Source organism: Heteronotia binoei, chromosome 3, assembly GCF_032191835.1.
Source record: "Heteronotia binoei isolate CCM8104 ecotype False Entrance Well chromosome 3, APGP_CSIRO_Hbin_v1, whole genome shotgun sequence".
NCBI lineage: Eukaryota > Metazoa > Chordata > Lepidosauria > Squamata > Gekkonidae > Heteronotia > Heteronotia binoei.
In genome coordinates, this window is record NC_083225.1 from 101117212 (window position 1) to 101140238 (window position 23027).

A 23027-nucleotide genomic window follows, 5' to 3' on the forward strand; every position below is an offset into this window, starting at 1 on the left:
TCATTACTTGCTATGAAATTTCTCTGGTGTTACAGGGCATTCTGCTCATAACATTACAAAGCTAAATAAGGTTCTTTACCTGCATCTTTTATCATATTCTACTACCAGTTAATAACAAGTGTTACCTTACTAACCAAGGGATTCTGCTGAAGCACCGTGATTTCTCTCATAGTAACATGATTAAGGATAGCAACACTACCAATAATGCTTTCCCAGTTTGACCATTACTTATTCTATAACATTGTAAGCTACTCCAAGAGCCTGGCTCTGGGCTGAGTATTTGGGGGTGTAATTAACAGGAAAAAGCACTTTTTAATAATCAGATTTGAGACCTCTCAGATCTCATTACTATACCTCACAAAAATACACCTTTTCCAAAAAAATGGAGCACAATCTTAAACACATTTCCGGACCTCAAAAAAGCATAAAGGCTTCTTGGCACCAGAAGGTGCTTTTTAAGAAGTATATGCAAGACATTTTAGTCTCCCTCTATAGCCATGTTCATATATTTGATCATGTGCACACACTGAATGGCCAGAGAGGGAAGCAAGGCAGTGTCCACAGACCTCACCTCTGACCTCTGTATAAGTGGAAGGTCTGATAAATTTGTATGTAGGTTCTTCCACATGACCACAAATGTTATAGTAAGCAATGCCCCAACAGCATACACACTTGTATATGCATGACACCTTGGTCTTATATGCCCCTCCAAATCCACAGAAGTGGCAGCAGGGTCAAAAGGTGCATCCATTTCCTTCTATATACAACTATTTGAACATGGCTATTATCCATCAGCCAAGAAAAAACCCCAAGTTTTTAAAAGCAAAAAAGGCATACAAAATTCATTTTCCGCCTTCCAGTACAAACTCATTGTCATCTGACATGGAGTTGTGCTACTCTGTTATTCCACATCTCTAAACAATTTTAGAAAAATCACTATATGGCTGTTAATGTGGAAAAGACCTTTTAACACAGACTTATTAAAAGATTTATGTGGCTAGTTTTGTGAAGGGTTGCTAAATTGTTCTCTCTTAGAGTCTGTACTGTAGAACAAGTGAATAATAACGGACAAATTCCAATATCTGGAGCCCCATATCTAAAAGTATATTTTGTTTCAATATGCATTTATGAAGAAAATACTAAAGTCCATCTTCCCTCTCAATCTCCCTTCCCTCACCACCTAGAATCATCTCAGTCTTGTATGGACTGAGATCCACTCAATTCTTCATCCATCCTATTGCCATTTTCAAGCTCTTGGTCAGAACATCCCTTATCCAGCTAATTCTGATGAGAAGTAGAATGGGATGTCATCAACATTTTGATGACATCAGATTTCTGGACCAGATCCATATGTAGATGTTCTGCTATTATTCATTGCAACTTGGACATCAAATACAAGAAAGCAAGAGTAAAAGAACTTTTTTAAAAAGTTATCTAGAAAGGAGAAGCAATTTTAGGATTCTGCCATGCAGATCTTCAGGCCATTTGAAATACCAAGAGATCAGATAAAAATCATGTAAAATATGCTGATTTGTTGAAAACACTATTATACCTGGTGTTTGAAGAATACAAATGAAGAAAAAAATAATTTGAATAATCCAGGACATGACATCTGGCATTCAAAATATTCTAAAACATTCTTCTTACTTTAAACATTCTTGAAGAGTTACATTGTAATATCAACACAACTGTTACTTTTGCTTAACTTTTGACTGAGTACTTTCACATCCCACCTCCAAAAACTACAGATTTCTTTTTACTTTGGTATCTTAAAATCCACCATTTAGTACTGTACCAACCAACAGTGCTGTTCTAAGCAGAATTACACCATTCTAAGCCCACAGACTTCAATGGAATTAGAAGGCTGCACCTCTGTTTAGGATGGCACAGTAAATCCCTCAACATTCTGCACTATAGCAGCAGCTTTCTCATATTGGTTGAAAAATAATTTGGCTGACATTAATAGTGTAAAAGATGCCTGAGATGGATGACAGACAGACACACGCATAAGATATAGATAAATATTTTTCCAAGGACTATTTGTATTTGACCATGCCCTTAAACTCCTCATTCACTCACAAAGAGAAATAAACAAACATGAATATTCCAATTGAGCACACACAGACTAGTCCAGTATTTAGTAGTAATTTAACTTTTGGAGGCTCTTCCAGCATTTGTAGACAAACAGTCTCTTCTTCTTCCTTATCATGGTTACCTCTTTTGTTCATATTTTTACTTTTAAAGCCACAGAACCAATTTATTAATTTCCAGCGTTTGTCACTACTTTCAGCTTCTTCCTCAGTCTTCTTTTCACCCATAAGAGCTGCTTGCCCATTAGAATAGCAATCTACTGGTGTCTCAACTTCAGAGCTACTCACAGAAATCACTGGATTGATGTCATCTGTGCAAGTAATTAGAAGGTTGATATTTTCAGGCTGATCACTTTTAACATTTTCTTCAGATTTACCATTTGAAGAGATATGATTAGGAGTCTCGTATTTTAAGATGGTCTTCTCTTGTGCTTTGAATGAATCCTCTGCTGAAATGCTTTCCTTTACAGTCCTGTTTTTCACAGACCAGTATGTGGTTGTCCTGATTTGTTCCTTTGAAGGTGGTGCTGTAAGAAGGCTTACAACTATAGCCACAATTCCAGTGATCCAGAACAATGCAGTAGCAACATACATGTAATGAATACTTTTGATGAAGACTGGCCTAGTATCAGGTTGGTCACATTCAGGAACACGATAGATAAATGCAAGTATCAGTCGTATAGCTCCCAGGACAAATCCAGCTATTCCACCATAGAAGGCGCCTTGCTCATTGCAGCGCTTCCAAAATATGCCCAAAAGGAACAGAGCAGCCACTGGTGGGGTCAAATAGTCTGCTACCTCTTGAATATAGAGATACATTTGGCCTCCTTGCATTTCCACAATTATTGGGACCCAAGCAATGCTTATAACTACCATGAAAGCAACAAACATCCTTCCTACAACCATCAGTTCTTTAGACGATGCATTCTTGCGTATGAGGAGTTTGTAGACATCAAGTGTGAATATAGTACTGGCACTGTTAAATATAGAATCCAAATCACTCATTAATGCAGCAATCATGACAGCCATCATAAGTCCTCGCAGACCAACAGGAACAAGCTTCATAACCAAACGTGGATAGGCAATGTTAGAGCATCCAGCTCTGCTTCCACAAACTTGCATGCAATGTTCTGGATTAATACATGCAATATCATCAGCAAACAGTATTCGTGATATCATACCTGGAACAACTATAATGAACATTGGCAAAAGCTTTAGAAAGCCTGCCATTAGGGTAGAGCCTTTGGCATGAGAAATATTTTTTGCTGCTAAAACCCTCTGAACAATGACTTGGTCTGCACACCAGTACCATACAGAGGCTGGAGTCTGTCCCAAAAGGAACCCAGGCCAAGGAATGTCTTCGTCAGTTGGTTCCCGCAACATTTTAAGTGAATCAGGCTTTGGGTCAACATGACAGGAATTTGTATTTGAAAGATTGTATGTCAGCATGATTGATGTAATATTTGGTGATGCTAACATGTACCTTCTTTTAACTTCTTCGAACCCACCAACTTCTGTAATACTTATGATCATAAGCGTGAGGGCACCAATAATCATAAGCAAAGCCTGAACAGTGTCTGTATAGATAACTGCAACAAGACCCCCAGTCACTGTCAGCAATGCAGTCATTCCAATCAACAGTATAACTGACAAATAAAGATTCCAGCCTAGAGATTCTTGAATAAACAATGCACCTGAATACAAGTCTACTGAAAGTTTGGTGAAAATATATAGAATCAGAGACAACACTGCAAAGTATAATTGAATTCTATGCCCTCCAAAACGTTTGAACAAGTACTCTGGCATGGTGTATACTCCAGATCGTATGTAGACAGGAACGAAGATCCATCCTAAGAACTGCAAAAGCATTAAGGCGTTGAACTCCCATGCCCCTACTGCAAATCCACTTGCTGCTCCAGATCCTGCAAGCCCAATGAAGTGTTCACTCCCAATGTTGCTCACAAACAAGGAAGCACCAATCGCCACCCATGTCATAGATCGTCCTGCCAGGAAGTACCCACTTACAGTGCTTCGATTGTATTTCCACATGGCAAAAAAGCCTATGCACAGGACAAGCACAAAATACAACACCACAATGGCAATGTCTGCTGTTTCCAAAGCCGCCCTCATCTTTGTAAATAAAGTAATTCCCAATGTTCAAGTCCAGGTCACAGACCTTAAGCTTTAGTAACACCAATCAGTTTACTTTTACAAATACTGTGGATCAAATTCTTTGTCCATTGGTTTGCTGTCTTGATGGCAGTAGTTGTGGTACAAACTTTGAGAAGACAAATTTGTTTTCTCCGCTTCTTAAATACTTAGCGCGCACTTTTATTCGATAATCCACAAGAGCATCACCATTAACTTTGTTGATGTAGGAGAAATTCTTAGTTGCAGCTAAGTCTAGTGAGGCCTACTGTACCAACCCTGCAAGGCAGCAAAGACAAAAGATAAAGATTTTATTAGAGAAGAATTTCACTAATTATCAGAAAAAAATGAATTCTGTCATAGCAAGTAGTTGACTAGAGACTTTCTTCCCTTTTGAATTTTAGGCAGCATTTTGCATGAGAAGAAATGTATTTCAAAACAGTGATCAGGGTTCACTAACAAGCTACAAGGACAGTTGTTTATTTTGAATAAGAAGCCTGACTTGCAGCAACAAGATCCTTCTGGTTAAAACAAACAAACAAACAAAAAACTTCAACCAAAACACAGACATTGTCAAGCTTTTATTCTGGTCATATTTGAACATATTAAGTTTACAATTCATTCAAATATACAGTTTAAATTGTATCACTATACAATTCAAAGTCATTAGAAAATGTAAGATAGATGCCAAAATACATGGCAAGAACTCAGTTGCAAACTACACAATTGTGTTCTCACCAACTGCCTTCACTGACTTCTCTAAATTTTGACCACTACTAAGTTGCCCCTAAACAGAGAAATGTAACCCCACATGGCAGCTACATGGTGTATTTTCCCCCTCCCCCACAATTTACATCTCTACTTTAAAGCCTGGAGTGAGAAACTGTACTGCATTTATTCAACTGTAGTGCTGACAAAGTAGAGAAAATCCAGCAGGCCATGGGAAGTCAGATGGTACAATGGTGCATGGAGGGAAACTAGAAATGATGATAGCAGGGCCTCGGGCAACTAAACAGAAAGTATACAACTACCCAAGACAGACTTTAGCATCAGAAACAGTAAAATGTGTGACCAAGTTATGGCACACACAGTAACAATTTTTATTGGCTCTGACTAGGGCATATATCAGTTCTATACTTCTCCCCAACTCCCCTAGCTCAGTAAAAGAGATGAACCCCCCACACCACGCTGCTAAGGACTGTATACAGTAGAGGCATACTGTATACAGTACAGTACATACAGTTTCTCCTATTTTGGACTCAACATACTGACATACCTCAAGAAGAGATAGGTGGGTCTGCAATTAAGCAATAGGGAGAAAAGGAGAAGGAGAAGAAGAAGAAGAAGAAGAAGAAGAAGAAGAAGAAGAAGAAGAAGAAGAAGAAGAAGAAGAAGAAGAAGAAGAAGAAGAAGAAGAAGAAGAAGAAGAAGAAGAAGAAGAAGAAGAAGAAGAAGAAGAAGAAGAAGAAGAAGAAGAAGAAGAAGAAGAAGAAGAAGAAGAAGAAGAAGAAGAAGAAGAAGATGATGATATTGGATTTATATCCCGCCCTCCACTCCAAAGAGTCTCAGAGCGGCTCACAATCTCCTTTACCTTCCTCCCCCACAACAGACACCCTGTGAGGTGGGTGGGGCTGGAGAGGGCTCTCACAGCAGCTGCCCTTTCAAGGACAACCTCTGCCAGAGCTATGGCTGACCCAAGGCCATGCCAGCAGGTGCAAGTGGAGGGGTGGGGAATCAAACCCGGTTCTCCCAGATAAGAGTCCAGACACTTAACCACTACACCAAACTGGTGTAGGAAAGACCAGACAAAAGCTACAGAATTTATATGCAAGTTTAGGCTAGGGGTGGCCAAACTTGCTTAATGAAAGAGCCACATAGAATAAACATCAGATGTTTGAGAGCTGCAAGACAAGGAAGAAAGGGAGGAAGGAGGTGGAAAGAAAGCAACTTTAAATGCATTCTTCAAGCCGCCAGCTGGCTTGAAGAAGTGATTTAAAGAGAGAAATTACTTCTCCAAGCCAGCCAATGAGGCACTGGGGGTTCGAGAGCCACACAATATGTGTGAAAGAGCCACAGTTTGGCCACCCCTGGCCTAGGCTGTCATATTCTATGGCACTAAATGCAAATCCATCAGCTGTGGTTCAATATTTAAAGACACTACATTTACAACCCTTTCTAATACAGGCAAAGCTGCAGTTTAGCCTAGTCTACTTCAATCATCTATTCAGTTCTAGCCTTCTCCTACCTGTACATACATATATACATGTGTGCACACACACACAATATTTAACCCTATCAGTTTATAGTCCTTTGTGTACTTGGATAGGATAGGGAGACATTTTATCCAGAATATTTCTCAGTATAGCAACTTTAGAAAGCTGTGTCTTTCTCCTCACCCCTTCATTTAAAGGTCAGGGAACACATTTTTCTAGTAACACAAAACCAAACTATGAACACAAAAGACACACAAACTCATTAACAAGTGTAAAAGAGGCGGAGGCAATGTGCAAAAGGGATACAGGGTGAAAGTATGTGGGATGAGGAAGCCAAGCAGAAGAAAAGAATTTAAGCATGTGCAAAAGAAAGGAGCAGCAATGAATAAAGCAGAGTAGCAGACCATACAGAAGAATACAAATAGATATGAACTCAAGCTTAACCATTAAGTTAAGTCTTAGCTCATAATGTTCTCAAATCAGGTACAGAACATACACTATCTTTTATGTAAGAAACAAATTTAAGTAGCTGAAATTCCATTCCCCCTTGCGTTTAGGACAATGCTCCCACTCACTAGAAATCCAAAAAGCTCATGCCCTGAGTCTGGGAATTGCTTATAACCAGGAGTGGAATTCTAGCAGGAGCTCCTTTGACTATTGGGCAACATGCCCTGATGTAGCCAATCCTCCAGGAGCTTACAAGGCTCCTTTTAGTAAGCTCTTGGAGGATTGGCTACATCAGGGGATATGGCCTAATATGCAAAGGAGCTCCTGCTAGAATTCCACCTCTGCTTATAACATCATCCCTTCCTTCACCTAAAGATGTGTAAGCATATAAATCCATTTCAGGGCAGCATTACTGCAATAGGCAGTTGAAGGTACACACAGGGAAGAGAAGCAAACAGTGAGATGATCTGGAGTGACTCAGAACATCTCAAAGGGCAGCAAAAAGCTTTAGACAACAATTAAAGGTTGTGGAGACGGCATGCCAATATAGCACAGATATATCTGTGGCCACAGTGCAATATCAGTTTCTGGCTATCCCACCCCAGTTTCTGGCTATTCCCCCTTACATGCATAATACGGGGAATACACACAGGGAATTCTACACAAGGATTTACATTCTCTGGAGCAAACAGATCAATGTACAAATGTAATACCTGCAAATGTTAAATTCTATGATGCTCAAGAAAATTCAGTGGTCATTCCTGAATATATTTGTTGTAAGTAAGAACACAGCAGAAAGTTGTTAAATGTGTTCAGTAACACTTGAGACCAATTCAAGGGACAAACCCTAAGCAGGTCTACTCAAAAGTGAGTACCATGTTATTCAGTGGGGCTTACTCCCAGGTAAGTGTCCTTTGGACTGCAGCCTAAATCAATTAAAACAGCTACAACCGTAATGGGAAAATCATGTTGTCCAACGAATAGCAAATGTAAGCACATGGCAACATATATAAAACCTTATTTAACACTACATATTACAATGTTTGTGTGCGGGAATACATTTGTGTGTTTGTGTGCGGGAATACATTTTATTTAAATACTGTTTCTCAGCCATAGTTCTGCATTCTTTGTAATAATCCCAGCAAACCAACATCCAGAAATCAGTCAGTAATCCGTCATGGTCTACCTCCTAACCATCCCAGTCTTGCAGCATGACATATCCATTATTAATTGTCACATAAAAGAATTTGGCCTCCAAATAAGCCAAACAAGAATTCAATTAAAGTAAACAATTACTCTAGATAAGATTCCCATAGAGGTAATTTTACCTGTGCAACAAATTATTTATACACTAACGCCGTCAGTGAATAGTTGCTATCAAATATTCTCCCATAGCGACAGAGGCAACATCTTTTCAACATTACCATTACAAATAAACCAGGTAATTTAAATTGCTTTTCGTTGGCGCTTACTCTTGACTGGAAGTAAACAGCTATTGATCAGCAATATTAACTTTTAATGCAGATACAGATGCCACAAATAATTTTAGTATATCTTCAGAACAAACTTTTAGGATTCAGGCACAACATGCTAACACTGTATGATAACTAACTTTTAAATATTACTCAGTGCCTGTGAGGACTGTCACTTGCAATTTTCTTCATACGTTTCATCAACACTGACAAGCTGCAACTAACATCAGGTGGCAGATCTCAAAAAAACAAAACAACTTTGTCTACCCATTAACAAACCATCTTGCAGCTACTACAAAGCACTTTGTCCTAATCCTAAGTAGTGAATCCAAAAGAATATTATAAACAAAATGCTTTGTTCATCAATAGTACTGACTTTTTACATTCCAAGGATGCCCTAGTTCTGACTTATAAATGCCAAAACACAAACAATAGCACCTAACAGTACATACATTTTCTTGCTATGGTGCAGTTAAGTATAAGGAATGAACATATACAGGGGTGGCCAACGGTAGCTCTCCAGATGTTTTTTGCCTGCAATTCCCATCATCCCCAGCCATTGGCCATGCTGGCTGGGGCTGATGGGAGTTGTAGGCAAAAAACATCTGGAGAGCTACCATTGGCCACCCCTCATATATGACATTTTAGGCCATTAATCCTGTAGTTTTTTACTATAGCTTCATAATCATGGTTTACATCTTTTGTTTTATTTTCATGGTGGGTTTGATTTAAATCACGTAAAAAAAAAAAACCCTTCAACTTTATCACATTTTCCTACATAACTTCTCACACTGATTTTTTATTCAAGCAAGTAGGCCTTGCATTTCTTTGCTGCAGGGTTTGCATGCCTATCTTGTTGTTTATTATTTGTCATGTTTATTATTATTTGTTGTTTATTATTTGTCTATGTATTTTTTAAATTACTGTTAACAAGCATTTAATCCACAGTTTGAGAACTATAAAACTAAGCATCTCTGTGTGGCATATTTTAGACTGAGCACTCAGTTCTATTAGGTAGAAATGTTAACCTAAAAAATCTGTACAGAAACTTGTGGGAGCCCATAAGTGTGGATCCTAATCCTATTTAAATTCATCTACAAAACTTTTCTTAAATGTTATGAATATATATCACCTGACACTATAGAATCAAAATTTACAATCTCTATTCCATGTTAATTATCTTTGAGCTATGTGTCTTAATTAAATCTATCTTTTCAATCATTTACCTCAAAAACAATCCCTTTTAAAGACAGATTTAAAAACTATTTTAGTTGCTTTAAAATCACACATTTTTTATCCAACTTCTTTTCCCCATGTCATGCACTGCATATATATAAAATTGTTTCTAAGCTCCCAAATCATTTGAGATGTTTAACTTTATATTAGACATTTGAGTCAGTGGGTCACATAAGCAGTCTTGTGTGCTCTAGACAGATAATGGTGTGTTTTTTTCTGCCTTAAAACTGCTGTCACCCTCTCCTCTCCTGTCTATTACCCAGAGGAACAATGAAGGCTGACATCTCAAGCCTTTTAAAAGCATTTTTACTTCAAAGGGAGTGCCAATGGAATTAAACAACTTAATCCTAAAAAGGTTCTGGATACAAGCTAAAATACTCATCAGAGGCTAAACTCACCTCTTAGCCATGAGTGAGCAAATACTATGAATCTGTCTGCTTTACAACCATGTTGGGTATTGGTAGTAATAAAAATAAAACTTTACACCAATTGTTCCAAGTATATCAACCCAGAATTTATATGAATCACAGGGACCACTTATGGCACTTCATCAACTATGCCTACATCTCTAAAGAAATTAGAGTGAAATGGTGTAATACTCATGGGGGACTCTTAGAAATAACCCTGAAGTTACTGGCAAATAATCAAACCCAATCTTAAGCATGCATTCACATGTGGGGCTTGTGAAGAAATGCCTTTTTTTCCTTTGGAGGTTTAAAGCAAGTTTTATTGTGAGTTTTAAAAGTTTTTTTTTCTTTTTCTATATGGGCAGAGAACCAGAAGAAAGAGAAGAAATCAGTTCAATTGCTTTCCAGGCTTACCTCAGCCCACCTTCACACAAATGCTAATAGGTCTAAACAATGGGATAGTTAGGACTACCCCTGCCCCAAGCAGGGAACAGAGATTTGGAGGAATTAAATACTAGAGAGGCTCCAGGAAGGAAAATTCTAGAGACTTCAGGAAAAGCTTCACTGACATGGCCTGACCTGGTTAGTGGGTGGGGAAAGGAAAGGTGATAAAATTCAGGTAACATGGATGAATCCTCATCGGATAATAAGTCTAGCAGAGCAGAAAGAACTCTTAACTGAGGTCTGAAGGAGGCAGTTGTTAGCCATCATTGGCCTCAAGAGCTGGAGAAAGCTTCAAGTTAATGCAAACTCTGTATAGATCTGCAACTTCCAAAGCTAAGGAGCCTGTCATATATTTCAACATCTGATAGGGCATGTACAGAGAGAGGGACAGAGGAATTGTATTCTACCCATTTCTTTTTTAATCCCTTACACAGTCTGGTGCTGTACATGAAAAGTATGCTTGTGAGCTTTTTATTTTTAATTAATACTTTATACTTTAGATACTGGTAGTGGTTCTTTGTACCACACAGTCCTTCTCTATCTTGGACATGATATTTTAAAATGAGGGCCAGTTAACTGTCCCCGTGTCTGGCCTGCACAACGCTCTTAACTGTCCCTGTGGTGACCAGGTGCTGGGTAGCATAAGATACAATGGCAAGGCCTCAGAACTTGGAAGAGAAGTTGGGAGTCCACACTCTCCCAGTGGGTAATTCCTGCAAGGGTCAGGTGGTGGTTAACGAAGACAGAGAAAGGCCTAAGAGCCGGGTAAAAAGGGCTGCAGGCCAGAGCAGGTCCATTCAGCCATGGGCTTTTTCTCCCAATGGGGACCCAGAATTTTCATACCTGCTTACAACTTCACATATATTCATTCACAAATCTCCAATGAGGGAATCTTAACACGACCCCTGGACTCTGATCCAAAAATCCCACAAGCTGCTGTACAGGAAGATGGTTAGCACTGGCAGTTTAATAGCTTTTAAGTTTTCTGCCAGATATGATTACTTTGAAAATAAATCAGATGTAGTATGTGAATGACAACTTTTTCATACTTCAGAAATTACAGGTTTCAGAGTATCAGAGTTTTTTTGAGGCCACCGTACTCTAAATCGTGCTTGAAATATTACTGATTACTGTTCTCACATGTAGAAACTTCTGAGAGGATGAGGCAGGGAAATCAGATATAAAATTAATGGAAACATGCTGATACACAGAACAAGCAGAGAAGTAGGGGACCAAACATTCCAATAATTATGACAGTATGTTAAAAAAAAAATCCACAACACATATATATGGTCATTCAGCTGGGAATAAAATATTCAAGACTGTAATTTCTAACTTGAATAGCTCAACTATTCTTACAGAGAAATCCTAAACAGGTCTATTCAGAATCATACTCAGGTTTATTAAATTGGGCTGACTCCCAGGAAAATGTTCCTAAGATTTCCATAAGCACAACTACAGGCTTTCTACAATTCTGTCAGAACACAGGGCAATCCTTACAATGTCCATCAATTGCCTGTGTTATGAGTACACATTAAGCTAGTCTGAAGAATTTTCAAGAGACTACTTCCCACTACAAGTGATTTTTAACAGCATTAAGACACCCAAGAGCACACAGCAGCCACAGTTGCTAGAATTTTAACATACCACTATTTACACTCACATGCTACAGGAGTGGAACAATGGGCCTGCTTTCTACTTTCCAACATCACCATTAGTGGAATATCTCAATGAGTGTAAACAATGGCAGAAAATGTTCAGGAAAATTCCCTGCTACACACAGCCCTATCAAAACTCTTCCCTATAGACAATGATAAAATCTGTGTTTGCCAATTACTGGAAATCCAATCCTCCATAGAGGATTAAAGGGGTGATCTGTCAATAACATATTCCAGCATCTCTTGCAAATCCTTATAACTTTCAACAGCAACACAGAAATTACCGTACCTGTTCACCTGAAAGGAAGATGAGACTTTCCCCCTTCACATAAGTCGTCAAAAAAGAGTGTCTGTCTTAAATTCACATACCAATTAGAGTCATGTACAGTAATAAAAACCCATTTGCTGTATAACTTTTTAAAAGGAGAATCGCCTGAGATTGCAGGTCATCTTTCTTTCGGATAAATACAGTAACTGATGCGCAGCAGCGGCAAGCAAAGGCGGCAGACAGGCCGGCCAGTCAGCTATCGACACAGCCAAACCGGGAAGAGAGCATGGAAGGAAGCTCCTTCACGAGGTTGGGGGCCCTTTATGTTACACGGCTTATCGGGCACCCGCATAGACGAGTGCGAAAGCAAAGACACAAATTAAGTAGATGACCTTCTTTATAAACTAAGAAGCCCGCGTCTTTTGACACATGTGCCCTTTAGATGTTGAGGGAAGCGAAAGGCGGCTTCTGAAGTCGCAGGATGGTGCCCTCAGAGTCCAGAAAGCTCTTCTTCCAATAGTTGCTTCCCATCCTTACAAAAGGAAAGAGGACAGCAAAGAGTCCTTCCAGCGCCAAACGACAGCGGTGAAAACGGAAGGGCACCCCGAAGGGGAAGAGGGATCAACCCAACAAGCAGAGGAATGGCGAGAAGCGAAGCCGGGGCGGCCCACCGGCGAGGAAAGGTGGGAGGGGGCGGGAGAAGTCCTGGAGACCGCAGGAGCGAGGAAAGGCAGGGGCAGGAGCCGCCGAGAGGAAGGAGACGAGGACAGGGAGCAGGACGAGGGCCTCCCTCATGCGCACATTCACTCACTCACCCTTTGCATGGCTTTCAGGATCAAAGCCAGCTCGTAGCGAGGCATCCTTTGAGACGGGGCTCGGGATCCTGAACGAGGAGAAAGCGGCGGCTGTGCAAGAGGGGCGGAGGGAGATGACTGCGGCGCCCACCCGTCCCACTTCCAGGCTTCTGGACACACAAGGAGTCAACGGGCGTGTGTCGCTGTTTAAAAGGCGCCGGCAGCAGCACACACGGCCTGGGGCCGCCCCTTTTGCTCTCGTCAGGCGCCTCGGCTGCTTTGCGCCTTCCCTCGCCGCCGCCCCCCCTCCCTTTTCTGCCTAAGCCAAGTGGGCTCTTCCCGCTCAGCTCCTCTTCGCTGCGAGCGGGCGGCGGCGGAAGAGGGGAGCGATCTTCAGCCGACGCTTTTCCGTATGGAGGGAGGTGGCAGGACGCCGCGCGCGAAAACTGGGCTCCGAGCGCCGCCTCCTCTTCCCGTAGTCATGCCCAGCCCGCCTTTCTGGATTTTTCTGGGGCTGCAACTACTACCGCAAGAAGTGGAAATTTCCACAGAGCCGCCCTCCTCCCCAACGCTTTGCTACTCCCCTCCCTCTCGAGGCCACACATGGGAAGGCACCGGCAAACGAGCCCTTGCCTGTGCAGAACCGCCTCTCCAGTGTTACACTGGCAGTTTATGATACTGGAGGTATCCAAGCATGTTCAAAACGCCCACAGACAGAAAGACGAATCAGAACTGGGAACTGTCTTAACGTCGACAGTGCTAGACTTCTACTCGCCCGAGCTTCCCGGGCTTAGAAGCGTCTAGAAATACCTGCATCCTCCTAAAGGTCCTGCACTAGAGAACTCACAGAGAAAAGGATGTGCCTACAAGCAAACACCAGTGCCTCGGCCATTCCCACAATAAGTGATAGGAGGATGAGCATCTATAGAACTTGGTTCCCCATTTACCAGAGAAGCTGCCACACCTTTTCCAGCACTGCCATCTGTAACAAAGAAATTAGGACAAAGGTATGCTAGAAAAATATATGAAAAGTTACAAAACCACCATGCCCCCAAAGGACAATTGGTTGATACAGTCACTACACTATGGACAGATTGGCAACTTCCTGACAACCATGAATAGAATACCCTCACAATAAGCACCATACATACATTTCCAATATGTTCCAGGGGGAAAATTTGTAACATCTGGATCAAACTTTGTTGTCTTGAATAATGACAAATATCTAAATGGCTTGTATATTTTCTCTGCATGTCCATGGCATACACTATAGTCAGTGGTACTGATAATGCCAGTAAATCTCAACCACAAAATGTTTCCAAATATCCAATTAAGCACATAACATTTATTTAAAATGTGTTATGTGTCACCTTTCTGTGAGCATCTTAGGATCCAACAGGCCACAATACCTACGTTGTACCAGACATTAGCTTCCATATTATATGCACTTCAAACAGCATATAAAATTACATTCAAGGAGCGGCTGCAGGTATTCTGTGCTTTGAACATTTGCACACTTTATTTCTCTTACAGTGCAATCGTAATAACACTTTTCCCAGAATAAGCCCAGTTGGACAGATCTGAGCAGAATTTTAAGTAGACATGCTTAGGATTGTTTTCTTATATGCATTTACATGTGCTCCCTTCATCCATTTCAGTTCCATAACTATGATGATGACTTATTTTTAAAATGTATATCCCACTATTCTCTGTAACTGGGACCCAAAGCAGCTTATCACTTTGTTCTCTCTTCCCCCACCATATCCTCACACTAACAACCTTGTGAGATACGTTAGGCTGAAAACTCACCTAGTGAGTTTTCATGGCACAACAGCTATTTGGACCTTCATATCTGACACTAACCACTATGCCATAGTGGCTCATAAGACACCAGAATCCTGATTACCAGTCTATACAAGTGTTTTGCTTATAAAAAGGTGGCAGTGTTCCATAAAATGTATGTCTTAAGTGGTCACAGCATACACAGAAGTGCCAAAATGCTGAAATATGCTTTCCCCATACACTTACCTGAATTGCTTCCAGAGCACCCTTTAAGCTTCTAGATAAACAACTACTGTTGCCATTTCAAAATATTAAGATGGCATAATTATTAACTTTAAGATTGTAAGATGGTGCTATGTTTTCCAAATCCAGTTTGTAAAGTCCTTTTTCTCCTGAAGTTGTCCCCAGAACAGCAATTATGTTGGCATGGATCAGTTATGTCACCTTGGAAACTAAAAACATACAAATATGTGTAAAGACTGGCATCTCAAGTTAACTCTATACTTGACCCTTCAGAATTGCTGTGTGTTGACTTTATACCTTTCCATTCCTTCCCTTTTCCCTGGAGGTCTTTGGCCACTCTTCCTGGCATATCAGGTATGCTTCTGTTTTCAACTAGTTTCCATGGAGAAGGGAGAAGGAAAATTGTTATTTGGAACAATAATTGAATGTCACATATCAGTACAATTTCTCACATGGCTGAATTAAAACAAATATTCAAATTTTAGGGATGTGGAATGATATATTATAGTCTGACCTCATCAGATCCAGGAAGCTAAGCAGGGTCACTACTTGGATGGGAAACCACCAACAAAGACTTTGTGGGAAAAGGCAATGGTAAATCACCTCTGCTTACTCACTTGCCTTGAAAATCCTATGGGATCACCATGTCAGCTGTGTCTTGACCACTTTACACACAAACATTCAAATTTTAACAAGATGTATGACAGTGGCAGTAAAGCAACCTCACCCTTGGATGAACCACCATTCTTAATTTAAAAAAAAAACTAACTCTACCTGTGTTTTATGTTTGTTTTGGATGTTTCATTAGACCAGGGGTGAGGAACGTTTTTTCTGCCAAGGGCCGTTTGGATATTTATAATTTCATTCACAGGCCATACAAAATTATCAACTTAAAAACCAGTGCTCTGCCGAGGGAGAATGATTCAGGCTGGCAAAATTAATGTAAATAATCATTTTTCTATTTGATGTAAGCCGAAATGCCCTCAAAACGAGGTTGGGGAATTAGTTAGGTGGGCACCTGGCTCACTAGGGATCTTTTACCAATGTATACAAGAATACACGTCCAGAAAAGTGATGCTTAAATATTTGGGAACTCTAATTTAGTAAAACCAATTATAATTTATTAAGAAAAATATAGTCTTCCATACAAGATAAAAATACACATCCAATCACACATACAGTCCTAGAAATATAGATAGATGGATAGGGGAACATAAAGGGTAGACACACAGGGTAATATTACCTATCGTAGTCTTCGAGGAAGGCTCCAATGGCGACATAAGAGGACAGGGGAAATGGACCCAAAACTGTGGCCAGAATTGGGGATGGATCTAGACAGCGGAACTGGGGTACTGCTAGACGCACACATGAGTGGAGTTGGGTCAGAGGTTAAATAGGCTACCTTAGACCCTCGGGGGCTGGGAGGTAGGAGGGAGGAGAAAGGGGAGGCTCTGCAATGACCAGGAGGGCTGGACTATTGCAGAGCCAATAGCAAGTCCCTTGGTGGCACCCAATTGGGTACCTGCTCTTGACCAATGAACTTGCCTGGGTCCTGTGTACCTGAAAGAAGTTTCAGATTGAAACAGGCCGTGGGGCAGGCTCCAAAGTGATAGAATAGAAGTGATTACTGAGTGGGGAACACTTAAGATTAGATGGACTTATCTGAAAAGGTAACAATAGAGAATCAAATATTGACCTAGGTATCCCCCGGATTAGACAAAAGACTTGGCTCTAGCAGGAGATGGTCTTCCTCTATTTCTATCTTCTTCCTGGCACCAGTCTTTGTCCTGGGTTTCGTTAGACAAAAGCTTGAGTGGTCTGGCAGGATCCATGCCTGGATAAGCTTGATTGCCTTATGAAAAAGCTGAAGCAGATGCTGGAGATGGATTCAGGAAAACAAGATGGATTCTGGTGGTGTTAGCCTTTGGTTCATGGAAACAGGCTGGAAACATGGTGGCCTGGCTTCTTCCACTGCAGCGGCCAAGACTGGGCACACAAGGAGCAGAGTTCTGGCTAACACCCATCCAGAGGTGTAGAATGCTGCTGCAAAGCTGAGGCTTATAGTATCCACATAAGCCTTAGAAACCATGGGCAAAGTCCACTTCTTAGAGCAGATGTGTGAGAGTCAAAACTCCAGGCACCCTGGTGTGAGGAAAAGACCCCTCTTTCCCCAATATTATAGTCACCAGCATGGTTGCCAGGGCGCCTGGAGAAGTGAACTTGCACCCGTCTGGCCAGAGAGTGCGAGTAAAGCCATCCAGGAACCAAAAGGGACTCATGTGTACAAACAGTCTAAGTGTGCAGGCATTCTAAACAGGTATAGAGTGCTTCCAACATGCACAGACGTTTCCCCGTCACTGCGCGGGCCCGCCATGGTGGGGAAGAAGCTGCGCCGCCACGGAGCTTTCCAGGCGACCGGTGTTGAAGCGCTGAGCATGGAATCCACTGTGTGTCGCTAACACCACTCGTAGCCATCTTCCTGCCAGGCTGGACTTCATTCCTTCATAGTGGGGATCTCACGTACACACCCTGAGTCACTCCTAGCCCGCAAGCAACCCATTCGTTCTATGAATGGATCAACAGCTCAACTGTTAGTCCTAATTGCAGGGCAATACCCTCAACAATAACTCTTGCCCAGAAGATGATGAGAAAAGACGAAGTACATCTCCTGTCATGACTAAGTCTTTTGTCCACACCGGGGATACCTAGGTCAATATTTGATTCCCTATTGTCACATTCCCAGATAATCCCATCTAATCTTAAGTACCCAGCCATTTCCATACTGACACTCCTGGAGCCGCCTCAGGTCCTGTTGCAACCTGGAAGTTTCCAGGTTGCCCAGGACGAAGGTGAAGTTCATTGGTCAAAGCAAACACCCAATTGAGTGTCACCAAAGGACTCACCATTGGCTCTGCTGATGTCCAGCCTTCGTGGTCATCACAGAACCTCCCATCTCTCCTCCCCGTCACCTCCCATCCCCTCGGGACTCAGGTAACTCTTCATAACCTGTGGACTAGCTACCCACAGGTGTGCTTCTATTCAGCAACCTACCTTCCGCTGTATAGATCCATCCCCGATTCCTGATCAGTTTCGGATCCTCCCCCATTCCCTCAACTGTCGCCATCGGAGCCTTCCTTGGAGTCTGCGAGAGGCAAATATTGCCCTGTCTGTCTACCCATATATGTTTCCCTATCAATCTATCTGTATTTCTTAGACCTGTGTGAATGTGTGATTGTTTTGTATTTTTATCTTGTATGAAAGAACTATTATTCTAAATAAATTACAATTGGTTTTTATTAAATTAGAGTCCTTTTTATTGAGCATTTACCTTCTGGATGGTTGAGCCTGGTATATATTGGTAAAAAGATTCCTGATGAGCCAGGTGCCCACCTAACTAATTCCCCAACCTCGTTTTGAGGGCATTTCGGCTTACACTGGCAACCATACTGGTGATCACGATGTCCATATGTATGAAAAGTAGAGGGCTTTCCTTACATTGAAGGCATGTCTAATTTGGCAGACACACACCCCTGACCGCTGCCCTAGGCAAATGCGTAGCTCCAGGGCTTTTTTTTTTTTGTAGAAAAAGTCCAGCAGAAACTTATTAGCATATTAGACCACATCCCCTGATATTAGCATATTAGGTCACACACTAATATTAGCATATTAGGCCACACCATTTGGGATAATCAAGTGCAAATTGAACTGATGGTAGCTGGCTCCCCACCCCTGAATCCCTCCTTCCCTTCATGCGGAAACTGTAGCTGCTCCCAGCAGACCTTTAAAGGCACCCACATACCCCAGCAGCAGTCCTTCACAATGCCCACCACTCATGCTCCACAGAGAGAGAGGAGGGAGGAATGGAGGGAGAAAAGGAAAGAAATGGGGGAAGAAAGGGAAATGAAATGGAGGGAAGAAAAGGTAGTAAAGGAAAATAAAGAAATGGGGGAAGAAAGAATAAAGGAAAACAAAGAAATGGGGGGGAAAGGGAAATAAATGAAAATAAAGAAATGGAGCCAAGGGAAAGAAAGAAAGGGGGAAGGAAGGGAAAGAAAGGAAATTAAATAAATGGGCGGAAGAAGGGGGAGAAGAAATGGAAAGAAAGGGAATTAAATAAATGGGAACAAAGGGAAATAAAGAAAAGGAAATAAAGAAATGTGGGGAACAAATGGAAAGAAAGGGAAATAAAGAAATGGGGGAATAAAGGAAAAGAAAGACATGGGGGAAGAAAGGGAAATAAAAATGGAGGAATAAAGGGTAATAAAGGAAAATAAAGAAAGGGGAGAAGAAAGGGAAATAAAGAAAGGGGCAAAAAGAGGAATTAAGGGAAACAAAGAAATGGGGAAAGAAATAGAAAGGGAAATAAAGAAATGAGGGGAAAACTTACCGGAATTGTGACAGTGACTTTACCAGGCCCCTCAGCAATCCTGGCTGGTCCCAGGGAGGCCACAGCACAGCTGGGCCCTGCATTCCCTGCCGGCCAGCTGGGCCCCAGGGTGGCTGCTGCACAGAATGGCTGGGTCCCACAATCCTCGCCAGCCAGCCAGGGCAGGCCACATGGTTCGGCCCAGTGATCCCTGAGGACCAGTCCAAGTGGTATCAAGGGCCGTAAATGACCCTCGGGCTGGACATTCCCCACCCATGCATTAGATTCTAATCTTATGCATTAGACAGTAGGCTACTTATGGAGCAAATCAGATATAGAACTTGGTGTACTATGTTGAAGAAATTCCTGGAAAAAAATAGTAGTGTAGCATTCACCTCTACTATAGTCACAGGGCCATTTTGCCATTCAGGAAGAATACAGTATTGTGGTTTCTAGGCAATCCCCATGTAGTTAGGGATTAATATGTTACTTCTCTGCATATAACCCATCTGTTCTGCAATCTCCATACTTCACAGGGGTGCATAAATACACTTTCAGCAGACAACAACAGGTAAAATTGCTAATTCTCTGTACCAAAATTCTAAAGAAGAAGAAGATATTGGATTTATATCCCACCCTCCACTCTGAATTTCAGAGTCTCAGAGCGGTTTACAATCTCCTTTATCTTCCTCCCCCACAACAGACACCCTGTGAGGTGGGTGGGGCTGAGAGGGTTCTCACAGCATCTGCCCTTTCAAGGACAACCTCTGCCAGAGCTATGGCTGACCCAAGGCCATTCCAGCAAGTGCAAGTGGAGGAGTGGGGAATCAAACCCAGTTCTCCCAGATAAGAGTTCACACACTTAACCACTACACCAAACTGGCTCTCTCAATTGTATGCTAAGAAAACCCAGAAGGAAATCAGGTTGATAAAAAATATCACACAATTTAAAAAATATTGCCAATAAAATAAGAACATTTTTATGCTTTAAATTTTGTGATCTATTTTTAGTTCTGACAAGTTTTATAAAATTTGTATTTTTTAGCCTGGAGGGGTGTGTTGACATTAGGAAAGATATGGATAAGTAATAGGTATTACAGGTGCATAAGGTATGCAATTTGATTGGAGGCAATTTGGGAAGAAGTCATATCCTTACAGAAACACACACAAGCCCAGACCATTTTAATGCACAAGCCACCAATAAGTTTTCTTGCACAAGCCCCACTGAGAGCTTGTCCAGATATTTATGGTTCTGGGGCTTCTGCAAAAAAACTTTCTGGTAGACATCATCCATTGATCAGAGTTAGCCATGCTGTCCTAAATGATGTCCAAAACCATGAAATCCTAGGAAGTACATATCACATGGCTGTTAAGATTGCTTATTACTATCATCATCATCATCATCAATAATAATCATTTAATATAATATCCCCTGGTTTGGAGGCCCTCCCCCCGCTTCCAAGCTATCATAAAGCAGGGGTGGAGTTTTTGAATGTCTGCTGAACACTCCATCTCTACAAAGAAAAGCAAGTGTTCTGACTGACTTATCAGTGCTGCTTTATAGGCTGGACTCTGTATCATTATTCCCTGCTGAGGTTGTTTCCCTCCTGCTTTGGTTCACACTGTAATTTCAGACCGCTCACAGACTTTCAGCCTAACCTACCTCACAGGGTTGCTGTGCACACCAAAAAAGGAAGTTGCTCGAAACCAGAATAGGCATTTTTCATAACAGTCAGTATGGTGATTGAGTTTATAAATCTTTCAAAACCAAAACACCCTTCCTACCTAAAACAAACAAACAAACAAAATTAGAGGTAGTTAAATGCCATAGTGAAACATGGGTTTCAGGCTAGTTATATCCTATGGAGACTGGTCCCCATAGGTATAATGGAGAATCGATCCATGGACATCTGGGGCTCTTGGGGGGAGGCTATTTTTTGAAGCAGAGGCACCAAATTTTCAGCATAGAATGCTTCCCCTAAAATCTCCCTCACAGTTTCAAAAAGTCTAGGCCAGGGGATCCAATTTTATGAGCCCCAAAAGGTACCCCCATTTTTCATTATTTCCAATGAAGGGAAACATTTAAAAGGAGTGTGATCCCTTTAAATGTGATGACCAGAACTCCCTTTTGAGTTCAATCATGCATGTCACTACCTTGTTACTGGCTCCATCCCCGAAGTCCCCAGATATTTCCTGAAACAGCCCTGGCTACCCTAGTTTATACAGTAAACCATATCTAAAAATTCTACAATATATCAGTTAAAACCACAGTAACAACAATGACATGGCATTCTAAAATCATGTTATCCTGGGTCTGTTTCAGATTTTAATGAAAATGGTCTTATCTATGGGTTTCTAAGTTGCCAGTACAGCTCACCTCTGGCTACAGCTCTTTCTAAGCTCTAGATCGTTTGTAGACCAAGTAATATCTAGAACCTTGAGGATAGGAAGACATTTTCTTATAAAAACATGCAGACATTTAACACTAAGCGCACCAAATTATGAACCACAACTCTGAAAATAGATTAACAGGCTGTTTTGTATAAATAAACTAAGAAAAATTAAGAGGCCAACTTTTTTTTTAAAGTTGTTTCTTTAAGCCTCAAAATACAAAGTGACATTATGATTTAGTAATAAACATCACATAAAATCCCATCAGATCTACAATATACTTATATACTATTTATATTCTATCAAGAAGCTCCATGCCATACCTGACCCCAGCAAACTACTCTCAGATAGTATTTCAAGGTGGAGAAAGAAAGGGAAGCCACCCTACAGCTTCCAGTCAGTTTCACCCCCAGGAAGCTTGGAAACTGACTATATGCTGCAGCTCCACTATCCTGGACCCTGCCCTTCTGCTCAGTTTCCAGTGAAACTGACTAGGAGCCACAGGGGGCCAGGGAGAGTGGAGCTACAACATCTACTTAGTTTCACAGGAAACTGACCAGAAGCACAGGGGTCAGGAGAGCAGAGCTTTGGCCTCTAATCAGTTTCAGTGGGAAATTACCAGAAGTGCAGGCTGTTGGGGAGAATGGAGCTGCAGCTTCTAGTCAGTTTCATTGGACCGATGGACCGATGGACCTCCGCTCCATATGTTTATCCAATCCCCTCTTGAAGCTGACTATGCTTGCAGCTGCCACCACTTCCTACGGCAGTGAATTCCATATGTTAATCACCCTTTGGGTGAAGAAGTACTTCCTTTTATCAGTTCTAACCCAATTGCTCAGCAATTTCATGAAATGTCCACAAGTTCTCCTATTGTGAGAAAGGGAGAAATGTACTTCTTTCTCTACATTCTCTATCCCATGCATAATCTTGTAAACCTCGATCATGTCACCCCGCAGTCAACATTTCTCCAAGGTAAAGAGCCCCAAGCGTTTTAACCTTTCTTCATAGGGAACATGTTCCAACCCTTTACTCATTCCAGTTGCCCTTTTCTGCACTTTTTCCAATTCT

General features: G+C 41.4%; 2 protein-coding genes across 2 annotated transcripts in view; both read right to left on the bottom strand.

Moving 5' to 3' along the window:
* Positions 1 to 13619, bottom strand: part of MRPS6 (mitochondrial ribosomal protein S6) — a 38814-nt gene extending 25195 nt beyond the window's left edge. Inside the window, exon 1 of the mRNA XM_060234291.1 lies at positions 13199 to 13619. Within this exon, the coding sequence (XP_060090274.1) occupies positions 13199 to 13243 (45 nt within the window). The 5' untranslated portion in view covers positions 13244 to 13619. The remainder of the gene's footprint in view (positions 1 to 13198) is intronic.
* Positions 2054 to 4513, bottom strand: SLC5A3 (solute carrier family 5 member 3). Its single transcript, XM_060234290.1, has one exon. It carries the CDS (start codon positions 4218 to 4220, stop codon positions 2076 to 2078), a length of 2145 nt encoding a protein of 714 aa, XP_060090273.1. The 5' UTR covers positions 4221 to 4513; the 3' UTR covers positions 2054 to 2075.
* Positions 13620 to 23027: the final 9408 nt, after the last annotated feature.